Source organism: Opisthocomus hoazin, chromosome 2, assembly GCF_030867145.1.
Source record: "Opisthocomus hoazin isolate bOpiHoa1 chromosome 2, bOpiHoa1.hap1, whole genome shotgun sequence".
NCBI lineage: Eukaryota > Metazoa > Chordata > Aves > Opisthocomiformes > Opisthocomidae > Opisthocomus > Opisthocomus hoazin.
In genome coordinates, this window is record NC_134415.1 from 68,607,769 (window position 1) to 68,629,609 (window position 21,841).

Genomic DNA, 21,841 nt, shown 5'->3' on the forward strand with positions numbered 1-21,841 from the left:
TGTTCTGTTTCTCTCCATCACCATAGACGTATATAGCGGAAAAATGTGCTCATTCATAAAGTACGATCCAAGGAGCAGCTGGACCAAGCAATTCCCACTCTGTGCACAGATGCCGATAGGTAAGGTAAGCCTTACAAGACAAACAGTGATAATGCAAAGAGTAGGAGTGCTTGACTGAAACAGAAATTTCAGACTTCCTGATGAAATCTGGTTCTTTTACTGACTATAATCCATTCCAATACTTCCTAAAAGTCTGTCGCAGTCACAGAAAGAAGTGCGTGATAGTACCTTCTTTGAAACCACAAAAAGCCTATCTTACTGGTTCATTTTAATAAGGTACGTATCACAGTTATTGTCATGCAGTGTTTGGCAGCAAAATATGAAGAAGAATGTAAATGAAAATCTAAAAGCATTTGCTGCCCTTGCTTTCAGGCATTAAGGAGTAAATGTGAAGATCACTAGTGGGTGTTTTAGAGGAACAAAGGCAATGAACACAGTTAACAGCGCATCCAGTTTCATTAAATACAGCAGTGCTCAGTGGCCTTCAGCTAGATCATTGTATGTTCTGTACAGAGGGATATTAACAAAAACATCTCATAATAAACAATCAAGGAGAAATTAAATGGCAGATTCAAAGCCAGGCATGCACATGTTTAGTTAGTTTTATTCTTTCAAGTACACAACTACAGTGAGAATAAAACCCATAATAAACATCAAGGTGCAAAGATAAAATACTATGACAAACAGAGGCTTCAATCTCCCTACTAATTGAATAAATTCCTTGCAACAATTAAAAAATTTGCTTCCAGTCCCACCTGAGTACACAACAGCAAATTAGAGATTACATGGTCTGTAAAATGCCAAAATCCTCCCGTAAGATTTACTTTCTCCTTGCCTTACAAACAGGTCCTCTACTTATTCCTGCTACCCCAACTTCCCTTCTGTTAAACCCTTACTCTTCCCCTTGTATCTGCCCCTCTCTGCACTTTGCTGAAAATGCCATTATACAGCCAAATCACATGTTTCTTAGCAAACTGAAAAGACTCTTTCTGACTTCTTCCACACAGTTGATCAAAACTTTAAGACCCTGCATGAAGAGCAGCAGAGTCAAGGGCAGGAGAAGCACTGTAGTACAGCGCTCCGAAGCCAGACCTCAAAAGGCATGAACAATGCTCAGGTCTACTGGAATCAGTCCTTCACGTAAGTAAGTACTATCAGCAGATAAGTGTCTCAGCTCTTGTAATGAAATCAACAAAAGAATCACTGGGGTTTTTCTTCTGCTGGTTGTATGCATCACACAACACAGCATATATATATATATTTGCTGACATCGAGAATTACATTCTTGAGACAGCAGAACACTGCCACTTTCAACTTTAGAGCATGCTTCTCTTCTTGCTGTGGATGAGCCAAGTTTCTACACAGCCCAGTGAAGTTGTGCTACACACATCAGTAGGAACTATAAAGGCACATGGACTAGAAGAAAATCTTAACATGCCACAGCAGTACATTTTCAATGCAACTGTTATAGATTTGGACTAGTAGCTTTTTGTTCACTTTGTACAAATCAGTTGCTTTTATGGAAAATTACAATAGTTTTGAGTTCTCAATCTTTCCATCATGTGAAATGACTTAAGAATAACTGACAAGGGGCAAAATTAATTTATCTTAGCTTCAGCCATCCGGAACTAAAGTGAACTAAATTAACTGAACTGAACTATTTCCCTAGGCTCTCTGAAGTCAGGGCAATGTAACTCACGGTAAAATAGATGCTAAATGTGTGGTTTCATAATCTTGCAAGAAGCTCAGAGAGCACCATCCTTGACAAAACAGACTGTTCCTCTCCAGCCCCATGCCTGCCACTGCTCCTGTCTTTTGTGCTGACAGTCATGCAGCTATAAACTGCACTGGCAAAGTGAATAGGTTAAAAATGAGCTGGCAAAGGTAAAAACATTAACTACAGCTGAATTCACCATGTGGCTGCACAAATCCCCAGCACAACAAAAGGGGCTGGACAGCTTTGGTATGGCGGCAATCCCAGCTTATACTTTAGTAAAGCTGTAGTGCACCGAGAGAAGATGGGCAGTATGACTCGCTTTCCATTTCTCTTTCTCTAGTACGGACTGTTAGGAAAATCAATTTAGTGAGATTACACCAAATGTCATTTATCTAAAACTAAAGGAAATGACTAGTTAGGTGTACTACATGTCTATCTAGTGCAGTCCTAACTGTATGAAAATATTTAACCTAACAAATCAACACTTCTTAAAACCAAAGGACCGAAAGCAAATGAAATAGTTATCTGCATAAACAGAAGAGTAACTTTTTTATTCATGAAATACAAGCTCCCCCTCATGGTCAGACCATAACATGCATCATTCATCCATAAAACCAAAATCTTCAAATCCTGCAGGTACAAAACAGGATTCACTTATTCAGTTTTACCAGCTTCAAATAGAATTTACAATATAATTATCAAAATGAAAATTGAAGGCAAAGAATTCAGTATCTTTTCCAAATTCACTTTGTGCTTCAAATATTCTGTAGTGTAGCAAAGCACAAGAAACGAGGAGTTTTTTAAAAAAAATCACTGTAAGTGTATACATCGCTTTCAGCTCAAGACTTCTAAAAAGACTTGGACAAGAGTGATTAAAATATTCCTCAAACTTATGTCATAACAGTTTAGCACTGTTCCTTCCTGGTAAATAATTATATGATGCTAACATCTTTTAATGGATAATGCTGCAAAATAACTAGCAAATCATAACAATCAGAAGGTCCATATTAGTTCTGCTTTTCCTGAACATTTGTCTCTGGCAAACTTACATTTACATTGGTATTAGCAGACATGCACTTACCAATATAATGCTGTACCACGTTCAGACGTTATCGGTATCAAACAAATTTCCACATAATTTATAGAACTAAATGGGCTCTTGCAAGAAGCTAAATGAACTTCATACATTTTCTAATGCTTGTGTTATCAATATTTCTCCTTCAACATTCATGTAGAACACAAAATAACACATGAAGTCAAAATTCACCTTAGAGCACAGCAGAAACAAAACATAATCTTGAAGTAGCAAAACAGTAATTCTGTAATAAATTAAACTTCGGTCTTGCAGAAAATCAAACCAGCTACAGAAGTCATCTCTCTCTACTGTTCCATGGACAACAACAGAACGATTAACATCCTGCAGGCCATACTGTATATCTTTTTTCTTTCTGCCAGCTTCAGTTTCAAAACTGCAGTTTTCTAGGGACACAAGTTATATCACAGGCAAGCTGTACTAGAAGCCAGGAGAAACTTGTGACAATTAATTTCTGTCAAACATATACAACCTCACAGCAATATATATGAAGAACTGATAGCAATCTTCACACAAATCCTGACAATAGCAGCCCAGCAGAAAAGTTTCCAATATTTTCTCTTGCAGCTGTCTCTCTAAAATTGTGTATTCAGGATACTATCCACAGACCAGGAATATCAGGCATAATTTTGATATACTGCCTGTTTAAAATTAGTATATGAGATGTATTACAGAAAATAAACTCGACAGCACATTTCTGCTAATACGATTCTTTACATTAGAAGGTATATTTATTTTGTCAAGTACAGCCCAGAAAGTCCTACATGGTCTTTTCCCCAAAATTTAACACCTTTGGTAGGAGGTTTGGCCCTTAGAGGACTGTCTGCTAACGTTTTGTAAAAACTGCATGAAAACTAAACCATGTTGCAATTAACTGTGTAAGTGTACTCTTACATTAAAGGAACTATTCATGTGATACACTTGGGGGAAGGGAAAGAATCCTAACGACTCCCTTGTTTTCCTCATCCACTCTGGAGTTCACCTGATTCTTTTGTTTAATATTATTTCATATTCCAAACTGCACTGCCCTGAAGGACACCTGTGTATTAAGGAAGTATCTGTTTTTATCAGGTTACTTATATTAAATTCTTTGCAATTTATCTAACGAAGACGTACATAGAAACTATTTAGTGTATTCATTTTCTTCCTATTCATACCTGTCCTTTCCACTAATTTAGTATGTAACTAAGCTAACTTTTGAAACACACTTGCATAATCTTCAGTGTTACATAATTACAGACCTAAAATGATTTTTTCTGGCACAAGCATCAATACAAAAACTGAATATCCTTTCATGAATTACAGGTTACCTGTTACAAAATAATATTAGCCCTTCCAAGAAGGCACGAAAAGATATTCTGGAATCAGCAGCAATTCAGAAGTTACAGTTATGACAGTCACTAAGAAATGTTAAGATAGCATGTCCTGAAGTCATACCCATTAAAAATTTTAAGTCATTTTACCATTTTCTTCTGGTAATGTTCAGCTCCCTACCCTTTTTCAGAACTAAATTCAGATGAAACAAACATCACTGTGTAAGTCTAGAAACTGAACGACAGGCCTAAGGCCAAGAAATGATCCACCGGGTTGGCAAAAGTAAGCACTGAAATAAGAAACATTTTTACAGAACAGAAGTGTTAAGTAAAAATAGTAATATACAGCTGTAGTTCTAATACAAGGAAAGAATGCTCACCAGTGAGTATCAGTAGTTACACTTTATAGAGAAAACATAGGTTTGCTTGTTTTTTAAATTTGACTGTACTATGAGTTTGTCTACTAGGAAAGACTGTCAAACTGCAAAATAAAGGTCAAAATCTGATCTCGTCTTTATTTGCCTAATGCTGATCAAAATCTGGTTCACTGGTCTAAGATGTGTAGAAAATCACTCACAACAAACTCCTTTATTTCCTGTAGTTAACAGATATTTGGCTCTCCATGTCCAGCAACTTCAGTTGTTCTGGAGCTCTTTACTATAAACTTCTCAAAATCAAGAGTTACTGTCACTAACAAAAAACATCCATCTCCTTTCACAAGAGGTATTGAAAGGGAACACAGTTCATGAATTACCTCACTGTCTGTAAAACAACATACATAAAATATTCCGTCACCTTTAAAAGAAATCTAAAAAAACTCAAAGACAAGGATGAGGAAGCCTATCATCCAAAGGACTGAAGAAATGTACTTGGCAGATTCAATCTTTGAAATAATCATGAAATTATTTGATCACCGAAGCCTCTCTGGAACATTAAGAACTGTTCAGTTTTTACCATACTGAATATTAGAAATGCTTCTCTATCTAACACTGCTTAAAATAATAAAGCACTGCCCAATAACAGCATAAGCAATTTGCTAAGTTGAAAAACTCATAGTCTTCTATTCAACTTTCCTTTAAAATGTACGTTAAAAAATACTAAGCATTTTCTAAAGGCACTTCAGAAATTAAACTAATTAATTGCTAGAGAAGCACTGTATTAATAAAGACCTTTTCCATTTTTTCTCTGGACTGGACTACAAAGAGGTAGCGTGACAACAGCAGTCTTTGCTACTCTGCAAAACGTCCTATATGGGTTATTGCACTATATAAAAAAAGGCGTGACCTCACATTCCTCAGAGCTCAAAAGACAATTCATCAATACTGAAAAACACTTCTAAAGTGTCTTTCCAAGGAATAGCTGGAATGGCTGGGATAGTTTTAAAGGACACCAGTGAATTACAGACAGTATTGTTCTCTGAGAATTTTTATTTAATATCTGTAAACAACATAGTCTATGGACTCAGAGACAGATAAAAAACTCCACTGTACCTTGTTTTGGTCTAGGTACTAACTGCTGTTTCTCAGTTGATATTTATACTGCTTTTAATTTATCTATTCCTGCTGACTGGAACTGTTTCTTTGGATGCATTTGACCCGACTGGCAAACACAGTGGCCTTAGCTCCACAGTTAAGACAGAACTGCGAGTTTTGCTCCTGCAGGGAACATGCAGGTGCACGTGTATAGTAGCATGTACCTGCCACACCTTTCAGTAACTTCTTAACTGCTAAAGGAAGGCAACTAACATTAAACAAGCCACAGACTGGTTCCACAACGGCTGAGACAGCATGGAATCCACCTCCATTACTCTGGCTGATGAGTCATGTCCTTCTCCTGAATTTCCCTTATCCTCCAGGGGTCCAGAGAAAGTCCAGATTTCACTTTATACATATATGGAAGCGTATCTATAAAGTATATATATATACACCTACACATATATACATGTGTATGTGTATACATGCACTTATACATGTGGGAGTGGTACAGCACTGTCTGTAATTCATTAATATCCTTTTGAACTATGCTGGGAAATTCGCTATGTAGCTTTTGCAGTTGTTAAAGGTAAATTAATGTTGACTAAATTAGCACCAACTTATCTTTGTGCTCCATTCTCATCTAAGTTGTCAAAAAGGCTTTCAAGCACTCAAACTAGATTGACAAGTTGTACCTGCTATTTCTGTAAGTATAGCTGTGTGATCATTTTCTGCCAACTTCACAAATCCAACTTCATTTTTGAAGTGATCAATTCCTTGAAAAGACAAATCCACAGTTTTTCCTTTCAGGAGATCTTCTACAAAATCCTTGCTGTCTGAAAGAGCACCAACTGCTCTGTCAAGAAGAAAGAAAATATCTACGTGAAAGTCAAATATATTGATTCTGTTTACATTGCTATTAATCATTATATCCAAAAATCTCACAAAGTTTGATTAGTACAAACTTATTATCTACTCAGGTACTTTTGCACTACTTCCTATCAATGCAGTCAGTATTATTATTACCATTTTATAAAGGTAAACTGGTTCATGCACCCTGATGTAAAACCACAGAAACTGTAAGGCAGACCTAGCAGCAGGTGTAATTCCTCAAAAGAGTTTATCTCAGTACTCAAGGTAACTAAATATTAAGATGATAGTTTCTCTATTACTCTGTGCATCCCATTTAAGTAAAATGCTTACTCAGAAGCACTTGGTTTTCCATTCTAAAATTTAAACTTTTTTCATCTCCTGATAGCTCAACTGAACACTCTAAGATTGTGCTTCATTCAAAGTTACTACACAGTGTTACTTAATACTATAAACAGAGATTAGTGACATTATATATATAATGATAATTATATGGAAACTACTATTAAGCTCATTGAGAACTGTTATTAGAAGAAGTACTATCTAAATTGATGCTTACTTTCTTCAAGAGATAAGTAGCATGCACACATAATCTACATGTAACTTTAGAAACAGGAGCACGTCCGGTAACCTTTTAATAATCACTTTAATTAGCCACGTTAAGTGTGTGTACAATTAAATGAAATATTTGGTTTGACCTGCACTTGAAGTAATTCACGTGTTAAAAACTATATAAACCTTAGTGTCTGCTAAAAGATCTCTCACATGCTCACAGTTTTTAATTCTATTCACTGAAACAGAATTTAAACTTTTCCCTAAACCGCTGCGGACTTCACAAACACTAGATGGCAGCAACACGTTAAAAACGCTCCGGAGGGGTTATTTTGCTTTTTCTGTCCTAGCTGGATGAAAGCCATCACCAGGATTTCTAAAGTAGGCTAAATTGTATTATTTAAGTCTGTACAATTACAAACAACTCTACACACATTTCCGTTGCACTTAACAAGATGGACTCGTGATGAGAACTACACATTTAATTGAAACCTAGGCCAGGTTAAGAAAGATCATAGAATCATATGTTGGAAAAGACCTCTAAGATCATGAAGTCCAACCATCCGTCCAACACCACCATGCCTACTAAACCATATCCCGAAGTGCTGCATCTACATGTTTTTTAAACACCTCCAGGGATGGGGACTCAACCACCTCCCTGGGCAGCCTGTTCCAATGTCTGACCAGATGTTAAGGTTGATTACATGACAAAATATCCTTGACTGATACAGTCTACCTGCAGTTTTTTTACAGGACTTTAATCTACAGCCTAGAAGTACTTTAGCTCCTATATAACCACTTTAAACAGCAATGCCATATACTTGTTCCTTGGCAAAGATTACCCTTTTATGACCATTAGACAAGTCTGTTCCTGTGTCTTCCATATGTGCTATACTTCAAGACCTTTCAAAACCACCATCTAATACTGATTAAATCTGTCAGATTACTTCACAAGGTAATCACGTGTAGATTTATTTACCAACATAAACCTGAAAATTGTTCCAAAATAAGTACAGATATTTCAAATACACTGTGTCAAAGACTGCAGTGGGCTTTCAAGTAGTGAATCATGCACACACCAAAAACCCATCTTTGGATTTTTTGCATTTGAGAACTGGTACACAGAGAGTCATGGAAAGCTCTGTTCCCCAACTGAACAAAGATTTATATTTGCAAATTGTAGGCGATGCTGCAGAACTCACTGGCCAGCTCAAATCTACCTGATGAGACGTATGGAAGGTCAACTCTAACAGTGCAGTGTGTTTTCAGTTTAGCACTGTGTCACTGAAGATTTAGTTCTACTTTTATCTATAAACACATAAACACGAAAATATTCAGAAAAATAGCTGTCATCTCACTCCAGCATATTTTTTATTTTTGTGTTCTATCAATCACTTTATAACATGTAACAATGGCTTTGTAAGAATAATGCACAAGGACAAACATTTCCACTAAAGTCAACAGCAAAAATCACAACACTGGTATTTTCTTGTTATTCCATACCAAATAGTATTTACAATGCCAAATAGTAGTTACACTCGGCGCAATTAACCCACAGGGAAAACAAAAAAGTTTACAAGCATTTTGCTCCAAAGTGGAGAAAGGAAACATAAAAAAGAATTTAGCAGCATATTCTAAGTGAATACAAACTAGGATGATAGAAGCAGTGCTTGTTTTTTTCCATATTGTTGTAATGTAAATATTATAGCACTTAAAATTGATGTAGTTTCTTTTTAGAAATTTCTGAATTATTAATTTTCATTACTCGTTAGAAAAAGCAACCTTGCAAAAGAATCCAAACTGAATCTTTTCAGCTCTCGCATTTATAATGAAAAGATTAGATTCACACTGTCTTGGACAGGTAACAAGCAAAAAGAACTTGACACTATAGTCTGGTAATGAAGGCATTGACTGCACAGGCAGGCATCCTGATTTCTAGTGCCTGATCCCACGACTATGCATACAGTTAGCACGGACTAGAACTCCTCTGCTTGAAGGGAGTGCTGTCACAGAATCACAGAATGGTAGGGGTTGGAAGGGACCTCTGTGGGTCATCTAGTCTGTCATGACTCTTGTTTGCTTTCTTTATGGTTTTCAAAATCTCACATTCTTAATTTCATACAGTACTACATAAAGAGATGTAAAGTGCATTCATGAAGGCTAGACCACAGCCAATCGGTCAGGAAACTTGCATGGGAATTGCAGGTCTGGATTCCCTTAAAAAGAGCAGCCCAGAATACAGATCTTCCACTTTCAGGGTGAAAGCCGTATGTACTAAAATACCACACAAAGGGCTTTGTGCTGAATTGAATGTTACGTTTAGCACATTCTTATCACGCGTTTTGACTTCAAATAGCGTTCAACACATTTCATTTCTATATAGACAGAGGCACTATTGTGCCAACACAGTAAAAAAACTGTAGATATCCAAGTAACTTAATGGATCCAAACGTAAGGATCTGTAAACTCTCAGATGCCCAGCTGACTAGCTGCACTTTCTTTGAGGGATTACTCTCACTCTATGTTATACACAGGTTCTTGTGCCAGCCTGGATGTCGGTTTCTTTCCACTAACCTGGTATCAAAAATTCGTGAAGCAAAGGAAAGAAAATTCAACTTTTTACTCTTCAAGTTCTCCCGAAAGATTAAACAGAAAACATCAATTATGGAAAAAAAAAAAAAAAAAAGAATCCCATATAATAGAAAATACAGTCTAGAATACCTGAGGATAGCTGAGCTAGATACCTGTAGGAGGCATCTGGCCAGGGAAGGGGTGAATCACTGGGGAAGCTGCTGTTGACTAGAGGACAGCTCCTGGGTGCCTGGACTGTGGAGTTCTGCTGGGAGAGGCAGAGAAGAACTCCGTAAGTAAGTGCATGGGTGGCAGTCGGACAGCAAGAGCTGAGAAGGAGCTCAAGGAGTAGCACTAATTTGAGAATATTTGGTTTGATATACAGTTTAGGACTCTCAAGAGGAGACATACCTGCCTTTGAGATATCCTCTCAATATTTGCTTTTCAAAAGGTTCATACCTCAAACCCATTTAAAAAAAAAATCTTGTGCACACAGTCAGTGGTCATCCTCACCGATTTTCAGGTGCTACCACAGTTTGCTCATCAACCAGGGCAGGAGGAAGCTGGTGCGTCTACTCCAGGAGACAAAACACATATGGAGAGGAGCGGGAGTCCAGAAGATCTATCATCCTTTGCTCTCCTTTCTATTCTCTGTTCCTGGCTAGGTGTTTCTCTCCCTTTAGATCAGACTGTTGGAGATGAGGATGCTGACAGACTCACATCCTCACAGGAGAGGCAAGAGTGAAGAGGCCTCCAGAATATAGCATTCAAGGAAACAAATGTGAAAAACAAGCATGGCAATTGATTTAGATACACTGATATCTCATTATTTTTAGGTGCATTAAATGTTTTTAGCCAAAATACTTCTACTTATTAGAAGCGTGCCCTTGACTACCACATGGTTCCTACATTCTACCTTGGATTCTCGCGTTCCGATGAGCAATCTGCACTTCAACAGCCAAAACTTCTATGGGAAAAAATTATTTGCCACACACTTATTAGACACGTTCTTTTGTAACACCATTACCATAACCAAAGCAATCTCTCACTGCACGTATTCATTATTTGATATAAATAGTTTGGTACATGGACAGCATGCCTGTTAACACTGCAGAGAAAACCAGCAAGAGAGGTATGTATACGACAGAGGGCCCCTGACAGAGCTTACCTGAGGGAGATGAAACCGTGAGGCTTCCCCTTCACAGCATTATAAAGTTCTGATGAATTTTGATTCATTACCAATTCACTACAAAATTCACACATAAGCAATGGAGTATTCCCAGATGTTCATATAATGCCAGTAGGCCATTTATCAGCATTTTACATAATACTGTTACAGTTACCAAAGTATTTGCAATCTCAATTCTGCAAATACAATGTGCGAACCTAGAGACATCACATATATAGGCCACCAGGCATCACATCTAAACAGAAACTTTCAAGAAAGTCTGTGCAAAGCAGGACTATAAAATACAATGAGTGTTCTCATTTCAAGTCAAAATTACAGCTAGACATAACTTATTATTCTGAACACCCATAAATTACAGCTGTGTAGACAGACTTAAAAGTCTGAACATCTTTGTATTAACCGTTGAACTTGCACATTAAAGTAGGCTTGTCAGCAGTGCAGCACGTGATAAACAGTAGCAAACACCAAAGAACTGCATTTTTATAAAGCACGTAGTCACATCTGACACTTAGACACATGACGTCATTGTATAATGCACACACCTTTCCACAACTTTTCTACCTTTTCTATGATCAAAAAAATCACCTCTATCAATGAAGCAGCATAAAAATTACACTTTTTCTAAGGCCTAACAGCCACCTCTCTTTTAGTGTACTTAAATTTTTAGTACCATAAATTCATTTAGGGACATAAAAAAAACCCCTGTAACTGCATGAGGCATTAGCTTGGACATAAGGTTTATTTCATTAAAGTCTTTCAGTGACAATTACTAATTTGGCTTACAACATTCATTAAACTATGAAATTCTAAAAATTCCCCTGTTGATCTGTTCAGTGTCCGCTGTATCAAAATATTGCTTTAAAATAATTACTTTAGCAACCATGAGATTCGTGCACGCAAGTTCAGCACACAGTGAGAAAAATGCAAAGGGGAAAAAAAGCAGACTTTGTTCGGAGCTCATGACGTACCATAAACTATGAAAATAGCTAATACTAAGATTAGCATTTTAAGAACAACTGGAATTCAATGTACAGTAACCCTAGCAATTTAGGAGTGTCTATTGCAAAAAATAAGCATCAGTTACCCCTTCCAGTCTTTTTTTTATGAACTCCTCCAGCAAAAATACTTGTATATACTTAATTTAACACCAAATACCTACATGCTAATTTCTTCTTTAGTGGATAAATGCATCACTAACATGGTGACATGCAACGAGCCAGAGTGAACCATTGCTTTGGAAAGTCTTTGATCCTTTTGTATTATTGCATCCTGGACAGCCTGAATATTGCCAGTAATCTGGGAAGACAGACAGACACAGAAACAACAGTTAGCCATTACAATTACTGTATCCCATCATGCAAGTGAAGAAGAAAGCACACAAACTGAAATCAAATGTTTATGTAAAAAACATTCTAGCAGAAGAAAGTTTTATCCTTTAACAAAGCTGTGCTAATTGACCCAAGTAAACCCAACATGGGTACAAATGGAGTGATTAACAAATCACTGGACACTCCCCATAACATCTTAACAGGAGTTTGCTTGATAAATTCCTGAAGCAGATTAAGATCATCCAGTTTTACGCTGCCAGTAATCCAAATAAAAGACTTCTTCAAGGCCTTTCTCTGCCCGCTTTGCTAAACTTGTATGTTGCTATGTGCAGACAAGTGTCTGGAAAGAGATCTTTGCAGGATCGGACACATACAAAACAGGAATATTCAGTAAATAATTTGTAGAGATACCCAATTTACAATTCTGATTATACTGTCCAATAGACAGATATAATTTATATACTCTCTTCAAACATTTTTTAATTAATTTCCATAAAACATGTATACAGTTCTAACTTCATCACTCTTTTTCTTTAAAATTATTTGAATTATATTTTCTTCATTGAAAATTATTTGTATGGTTATACATGCTTTATAAATTGTATCCAAAATGTTTACTATGCTTGCCATTATGTTAGTTGTATTGTAGTGATTTAAAAACAAAACAAAAAAACCCTGCAACAGTTCTTGAATATGTTAGTGGAAATTAAATCAAATCCAACAACCTTCACCATCTGACAAAATGAGTTATTTCTTAAAGCATAGTAAGCAAAGACATTACAGACAAATCAGCTTTGCTATCAAGTCTCAAAGAAGCATTTAGAAAAATTCTGTTTTTTTTTTAATTTGAAATTCAGTGGTGAATGTTTCACAAACAGACTGTACATAGTGACTTTTATAACATAAGCACAAGTAGCTCTTAGGTTAAAAAAAAAAAGCCTTGATATATATTTTGGTAGCTCTGTTAGTTATAAGGAACACAAAAATTTCCTGAAAAAAGCAGAATCTAATGGGAGTAGTCAGTACTTTTCTGAGGGAATTTTCTCAAGATGAGTTTTGCCATACAGGAGTTTTACCTAATGTGCCATAGGTATCTAGTAGTGCCATATAAACAAAAACAAATTATAACTGAAAGGAACCAACTCTAGGGAGGGTAGGGAGGATGAAGGAAGGTAAAAGTCACTTGCCAGTAAAAGGTGATACGGCATCTACAAAACTACAAGTGTCCCAGGTAGTGTAAGATATATAAAGAAAATTGCACCACCGTTTTGATCATTAATCACGTTGTAATAAGACCATCTTCCTTCGTATGTCAGAATTGATCTTATGCTGGATAAATAACACTTTTACTATCTCAGATGTAGAAGAACTTTAACCCACATTTAAGTAAAAAACTGGTAAACATAATCCCTGATAATTACAATGTATTGACTGCATAATTATTTAAATTCGTAAACTAAAACAAATGCAGTTATCCCCCTAAAGAAAAAAAACCAAAACCTCAAAAATTAAACCACCTATCATATGAATTACAATTTTATTCCATTTTCTACTATTGTTACTAAATTTAATTTGCACCTGAGAGCTTGCAAAGAAAAAAAAAATAAATGTAAGTGGACAGCCCTTCAAAACACAGAAGACAGGTGTGGAACTGTGTTATCACAGCAGTAAGACCATCCTAGCTCTGAGAAAGATCAATGTTATTCAGCATTCAGATTAGCAGCCAACACCCCACATCCCCTTACCCATATAGTTCCTTCAGTACTGCTTCCGAGTCCCTTCATGCTCACATTCTAAGCTACCTCCAGCTCCCTCATACAGTTCAGTCCTGGCTTGGGCAAGAAGCAACAGATGCCGTGGCTGGTTTTCAGCTATGAAGGGGTTGACTGGCTAACAAACATGCAGATATTCATTTGCCAGCCGGCAGGTCTAGAAGAATAGGTAATTGCCACACTCGCACTACAGTCTTCAACACAAGCATGTTCTTTCAGCTCTATCTTTAACTCAAGCACCAATTCCACAAAAACTGCAGGAAATTAGTACCTCTGAGATGTCTTTTTTTTTTAATCCAAACTTGGACAACGGGTTGAAAACCCACAATAGCTTCAGAACCCACAAACCCCAATGGGGTTATAACAAGGCAAACAGATAAGCAGGCTCACACCTGTATAAATTCCATTAGGAAACCAAGCTAAAAACCTAACTAATAACATACCTTTGGAGCAGGATTAATTCCCAAGATGGCCAGTTAGCAGTTCATGAGATAAGCTATTGCTGAACCCACCAGGAAAATATGAAATGGGCTGCCTTCTTGATAAAGGCAAAATAGAAAGAAGACTGAGCATGTTCTCTCTCTCTCTCTCTGGCCAAGTGACAACATACTACACAACCTACACTATTTTGAATGAAGTAAAAAAGTTTTCGAGTACATTTTTGTAAATTTCAGGATTTAATTTTTAATATGTTTTCCCAGAAGCTATGTGATCAAAACGTAAAACAACAGGTGCAGCATAGCTGTGCCATCACAATGCATAATATAACTTCAGATGCGTTTCGTTTTCTTCAATACATCTAAGGTGCAATTAACAGTTCAGTGCACTGAATCTTAATTAAGCAAACCAGGACTCTTCCTGCATCTCTGTATAACTACTTATGACCCACTGCATAAATAAAAATTTTAGATTTCTATTTAACCTGCTATTTACATCACCTTACAAAGTTTTCTGTTCCATTTCAACTGTTATCATGCTATTTCTTTTAACTTGTGATTTCCTAACTTCACTAAAAGAAATGTCTGAAGGCAGATCATACTCATCAATTCCTCCCTCAGGTTATTTTAAAAAGTGCTCCAAAATAAGGTCTCAAATACTGATTTCACGGTCCCCTCTCCCATTATTTGGAATATGTTACTCTGAAGAGTAATAAAATAACTTAGTTTTGCTTATTGCAAGGATACTACTGGCAAGTGAATATAAAGACTGTAGCTTTTAAGATTTAACAGATGAATTATAATCAAGACTGGAGGACCCTGAAAGGTTAACCTACCAAGTGATAAGACATCAGACGAAATATACCTTAAAAAAAATTACCACAAAAGGATACAATGATAATCATCCATTTAACTATTTTTGCACAGGTAACAATGCAAAGTTAAAATTAAATTAAAAATTAACAGAACACCACATTTAATTTCCGAATATTCAAAACATAATTAAAATGAAAACAAGGAAACTGTTAAATTTCCAAGAGGAACAGTTCACTGAATGTTCCAGAAACATCCCTTATTACAAAATGGTTCTCTGTGTAAAGCTTAAAATACTACAAAAAATACGAAGAAAGAGTACCAATGCCTAAAACACTGGAATAAAATTGGATCCTCAGAAAAAGACAGGTCTCTCATTACAACTGAATTACCACATTCCCTCTGGCTATCAAGAAACCAGGTGTTTTAAGTCTACATTTTGTCTAATGTTGCATATACAAATTCCAGCGTGTATTTTCTACTTTCAGAAGAACTCTACGTCTAAGGCAAGTATAAACAAAACTTTCTAGCAAAGTCTTGGAATTCCCAAATGCTCTGAGATTTAATACAGTTGTTCCTTTACCTCTGTAAATAACATAGGGCTAAATACACGTCATATAATAAAACATGCATGGTGAACACTTTTCCACTCAATCAGCCATTCAACGTAGTAACAATCATAAGCAGAAATTCTCAATTATCAGATTATATAACCCCTACATTACTCTTGCACTTGTTAAATCATGGAATAGACAGGAACATATGATATTTCAGAGCAAGTGGGCACAAAAGATCTCCCACGATATTTGTGTCAGGCTATCCTGGATCTTATAAAACCAGCCTCTACAATGTCTTCTTCACATCGTATATTCTGCAGAATCAAAGACTGCACTGTAATTTTCAAACCTACTTTGGTTTATTTTCATTTTGGAGTCTCTTAATCTTTGACTTTCTCAGAGAACAGATAGTACAGATGTAGGGTGAGTTCAAATTCACCTGAGATTGCTCCTGGTATTAAAAAATAAACCTAAATTTGGAAATGGTGGTAAACTGTCAGGTTTAATTCCTTAAACATAATGCACCTACTTTCCTTGTTTGCAGACACAAAAGGTACCAAAGCTGCATGAGAGACATCCCACAGCATGTAAGAAATAATTCTCCCTCACTGTCTAAATAAGACAACACATGCTAACCACAAGAAAATGTTTTCTTAAAGAGCTCTCTGCACTTCTTGAATCCATTTGAACATCTCACTAAAACAACAGGTTGTTTGAATTTTAAATAAGATGATCACTTTTACTGGAAAACGTTAAACTACAAACTGCCTAGTTAAAACGGCAACAGATCTGAATTTAAATTCCTATCTATAAGGGGAGTTATAAATATTGCTAGGGATTTTCTTATTAAATTACATAGGCATGTCTCCCTTATTCTACGGGAATGACAAGCAATACTGGAACAGTACAGAGGCAAAATTTAAACCAGCTTAAGACAAAATAATGTGAAATATGTAAGACTGACAAACTGAATAAAAAGGTGTTTTTCCTCTAGTCTTTTCAAGATAAGCAATTTTATTCCTAGAAATGTTACATAAAATAAAGTTACTCTTTGAATAGGCTGCTAACATTCCTTTAAAATACCTGAAAAAAATTATTTTGCTCCAGATCAAACACTGTTCTTATAAACACATGCAGCTGTTGAAGTAATTCCAGTTATAGCAAATTACTATAATAAAAAATATCACCTCTGGATTAGTAATTGGAAGAGAAATGAAATAATTTGGCTGATACTGTTTTTTCTTTTTCTTCTTTCTCTCACTGCCTTCTTCAATTTCCCTTCCAGCAGTCCTCTTCCTTTTCTTTTTTATATTTATTTCAGAGGTTGCATGCACTAAAGAGAAAAAAAAATATTTTCAGCATACAAACAAATCAAAACAAAGACACACTTAATATCATGCCACCAGGGGCTGGACTTCAGCCAACTGACTGGAGCATGTCTTCCCAGTCATCTGATGTGCCCATGCTCTGAACTGTCTGATCAGGATCCTACTCCAACCTGAATTAATGTAGCTATACAAGTGGAGTACCATACTTGAACTAACAGCCTACATCTCTAAGCAGGGCTTATAAACTGCTAACATAGACATGCAGCTTCCAAATCACTGTGTTTCATTTAGTCAACTGACACTGAGGTGTAACAGACCTGCAAATTGACTACGCATGAACATCGGTGTGACTTTAGAGCCAAAAAGCCAATATTAAGCTTCCAAAATCCCATGCATGCTGCATTTTGAAATATAAAACACAATAATACACAGGATTATTAAAGGAAAAGGTTGTATTAGACTAGGACTGGCCAATCCCAATCCAAGCTAGATCTACTCTCCATCTCCTCCTTTCCCAAAGACACCTTCCAACATAGTGAAAGAAAAGTGCACGTCCTCAGCTCTGCCTTTGCACCATAAATTATTTTTCTCCCAGCTTATTTCCTCAAGCCTTTGCAGACCCTCTCCCACTACGTGGCCCGATCTTATGGGTATGTATAAGATGGCCAGGCCGCAGACATCCACTGTCCAATTAGAGCTATACTTCCAGCCCCATGCTGGGAATACACATATTGGAAGGTAGCTCATAAAAGCCATTGCTTGAGAAGCTCACATACAGTAATCTGAATTGACATATGAGATGTCTTTATTCTGTGACTCACTGTTGCAATGGATCACAAAATCGTAAATTTTTAATACACTCAAGTATTTGCAGGACTGAGTACTAAGAAGAGAGGGTCTGGACTGGATCCTGTTCGCAGCGAGACTCTGTTCCATGTGCACAGCCCACTGCTACACGCCAACAGGCAGGATGAAGAACTGAGTGCGTGATGTGCCTATGCTTCCACACTACTCCCATTTAATACTTACTAACAAATTCCTCTTCAATATCTGTGTCGACGAATGGCATTTCTGCCATCAGAGATTCTACCGAATCAGCAGGGCATGGCTCTTCTCTCTGTTGTGCCATCTTCTCGTTCTCTTTGAAGATTTCCTTCTGCTGTACATTTTCCAGCCCATCTGTAATATATTTAAAATAACACACTGGGTCTTAGTTTTTGATATAAACAGCTAAGAGACATTACACACAAGCAATATACCAAGTATCTATTTCTCCATCAGCAAATAAATATTGACAAATAACCCCCTTAAGAATGCTGCTCTTCTTCCTTGTCAAGATATCAGCAAAAATACTTCAATGCTTTATGTGAAATAGCAAAAAAAGGGAGTTCAGCCTTCTATATTTAATAACTTAATGGTCTTGTTCGGTTCTAAGTAAACGCAATTCTGTGCAAAAAAAAACCACCAACTTATAACCAAGCATTAAAAAAATAATGTCTTCAGATATCACGTACAGTTCACTTTAGAGAGCAGTAGTAGCATATGAAAATCAGTGTAGACAAAGACTAGCAAATGAATACCAACGTAAACACACGGACAATGAGGCATGAAGGAGCAGGAAGGGAATCCCACCATTCCACATACAACAAAGAGTTCTCAGCTGACCGTGCCATTCAGGAATGAGATGATTATTCTGTTCCTGCACCCCTCACACAGTATAACATGCTATAGACAGCAACAATCTGAACTTCTTGTTCTAAAAACTGAGTTTTAGTATTTAAGCTAAAGAAAGAATCAATATAAATCAAAACTCATCTTGCATGTATAAAGATACAGATGAAGTTCTGGCTCAGAGCAATACCACAAGGACAGAATAATCTCCACCAACAAGTTTTTTAAATTGTCTTTTTCCCCAAGAGTACTAACTAAGCATGAGTCATTTCCTCATGTCTGCTTCATGTTTCTACATCAGTAAACTCTAATATTGGTGTATTAAGTTATATCTTAAAAACCGAAAAAGTAAAATCTTCTCCAGCAGCAAAAAACGTGCACATAACCAGACATCCAGAAATATTCTTTTGGGACACCTCCACAATGGGATTACTGTAGTGGAAGAAGCCTTATGTCAGAACTGCAGTGTATCCCAGGACAGCTCATTACTACAGACCACGCACTTTCAAAACTCCTCTTGTGACCAGTGCAGATAGCCCAAATCTGGCCCAAGGGGAAAATTTGGCAGCAAAAGTATGTATTGTGTTCTTGTGGCAGGCAAAGCTACACTACATGTATAAAAGCAGTATTACAGACCCAGTCTGGGTTATTATCACCCTGTGGAATGTTTCTTGCACGCATCACTTTATGCTAGGGAAGTAAAACAACAACCTGATTAAATTCACTGCAGTGTAAAGTAGGGAGGCATAAATCACTCTGTGGTCGTGGTATGACACCCAACTTTATCCCGGAGGCTATTAGAAAGAAACCAAGTATTTAGATTTGTTGCTTGTTACCACTGTAGACACTAAACAACTATTCAAAACAAACAGATGTTAAAGCAATAATAAAATTTTTACTTCACATTTAAAGTAATTCTCATACAAAACAGATTGTTGCTGGTGATTCACACGCATACAGAAAACAACAATCCTTCCTTCAAAGAGCTCTCAAAGTCAAGGACAAGACAGAAATCCAAAAGTTATCAACAAGATTCAGAAATGCAGAATCACAACCAGCTTGGAGCCAAAGGGATTTTTGGTGAAGGTAGCATCAGCTGCAGAACAAGGACTCACATAAGTCTGAGGGGTGTATATTGCAGATCACGTGTTTGCTCTGTCTGCTCAAAACCCAACACACGCGTGCCACTTTGAAAAATTCCGTCTGCTCACAACAGCAGATGGGCATAGCCACTGATTAACAATGTCCCTTCTCAAATCAATTAGCTGAACAGGCACTGCTTCTAAATTCTACGGGTTGTGCCTCCAGCAAAAAACCTCTATCCCTCACATTTTCTGAAATATTTATTAAAGAAATCAGCAACCAAATTCAAAAACCGCGTTCTAGTCACTAAAAGAATCTGAAAACAAGACCTTTCAAAGTTTTTGGTATGCTGATAATCTGAGACCTAGAGTAACAAAACCAGCTTCTTCAGGAACTCCTGGACCATCAAGCTGTTATGGCATAAACTCTTCTTTCTTAATTGGGTTCTGAATTACATTAGCTTGAATTTCATATATGAACAGGTGTATATATTATTCCCATATTGATATAAAAGTGGCTGCTGATCCTCACTAGTATTTAAGTCATCTGTTCCAGCATAAGAAAAAAAAGAAAAAAGATAAATCTAGCTCAGGAAGGGGAGAATACAAAAACAAAGAGTAACAAAACATATTTGCACTCTGTTCGCAGCCCTCATCTCTCCATACTTCTGGTTTCAGACTGCATCACGTTCGATTTTTTGACACCTACACACCAGAGATCCCAGTGGGATGAGGTCTCCAGGCACTGTTCCCTGTTTAATACGTCTGTATATTTAATACGTTTGCATTCATACGTTTAATAACAAATTAATAATTTGGAGACGATGTAACTGAAAGCTGATGGGGAAAACAGACGGTGTCACCCTCCAGGCATTCTGAGGTCCCGGTGCTGGCGGCAGCGTTTACACGGTCAGAGAACTGAAAAAGCTTAAAAAAAAACCCCAAAACACCACAAACTTCGGTCCGCTCTTCAGCCAGGCCAGACGCTCACGCCGACTGCAGGCCGAGAGCCGGGTAGGCAGGGATAACAAACCCTTAAGTCTTTTCAGCAACAGCCCAAAACTCGGCCGAACCCCTCCCCCGACCCCTGTCGCGACACGGCCCTCTTCGCCATCCGAACGTTAAACGCCCCAACGGCCGCCAGAGCAAGGCCGGGCCTCCCCCCCTCGGCAGCGGAGGGCGCCCGGTTCCCGCTGAGGCGGCGGCGAGGCCCCGCGTCCGCCTCCCCCGACGGCTGCAGCCGGCGGGGGAGGCGGACGCGGAGCCTCGCCACCGCCTTCCATCTTCCCCCCCCTCACCACCTCACTCACCGTGCTCCGGCGCCGCGCCGCCGCCGTCGCCCCCCCCCGCTCCCGCCGCCGTGCGCAGCGCCATGAAGCGCGGGAGCGCGGGCACAGCCCGCCGGGCGGGGGGGACGCGGGCCGCCGCCGGCCGCGCCGCGTAGAGCGCGGGGAGGAGCCGCCGCAGCAGCAGCAGCAGCGGCAGCCGCTGCATGCCCGGCTAGGGCGAGCGGGGAGAAGGGTGCTCGGGGGAAGGACGGCGGAGGAGGAAGGGGGCCGTGAGGCCGCGGGACTACAGCTCCCAGCGTGCTCCGCGCGGGGCATGGCGGGAGGCGGCCCGGCGGCCTGCGGGTCCTCAGCCGTCGCCGTGCTCCGCCGGTTTTTGGCGGAGCCGCCCGGTTCGCAGGGGCGAACTCCGTTTAGCCCCGTTCAGCTGCGTCCCAGGAGGCACCGGACGGTCTTGCTCCGAACTCGCCCCGAGCTCCTTCCTTTGCGCAGGCCTGCCGCTCGCAGCCCCAGGCCCCGCTGGCTCGAAGGCCTCTGCGGTGGGCGCCGTCCTCGGGGGCGTGCGGGAGGGCCCGCTTCTCTCCCCGACGAGAGACGGGTGACGCTGCGTCCCTGCTTCCAGACGGACGTGGTGCCCCTCGGAAGCCGAATCCCGTCACTGCATTCTATGGGAGAAGCCAAGACGCCCGGTGCTGTTGCAGATCGGCCTGTGCGTGTAGACTGCATCCGA

At 38.6% G+C, this 21,841-nt stretch overlaps 1 protein-coding gene across 5 annotated transcripts in view; it reads right to left on the reverse strand.

Annotated features, from left to right (window-relative positions):
* The window catches only part of AKAP7 (A-kinase anchoring protein 7), an 89,776-nt gene extending 68,553 nt beyond the window's left edge, over positions 1-21,223 (reverse strand). For 4 of the 5 annotated variants that reach the window (XM_075414052.1, XM_075414050.1, XM_075414053.1 and 1 more), the window contains exons 1-5: positions 21,136-21,223; positions 18,102-18,251; positions 16,932-17,077; positions 11,997-12,133; positions 6,351-6,511 (exon numbers count right to left, since the gene is read on the reverse strand). In XM_075414052.1, the coding sequence (XP_075270167.1) occupies positions 6,351-6,511; positions 11,997-12,133; positions 16,932-17,077; positions 18,102-18,251; positions 21,136-21,199 (658 nt within the window). In that variant the 5' untranslated portion in view covers positions 21,200-21,223. Of the gene's footprint in view, positions 1-6,350; positions 6,512-11,996; positions 12,134-16,931; positions 17,078-18,101; positions 18,252-19,454; positions 19,502-21,135 lie in introns of those variants that run through there. The other variant, XM_075414054.1, reaches the window with a different exon arrangement.
* Between the last annotated feature and the right edge of the window lie 618 nt (positions 21,224-21,841).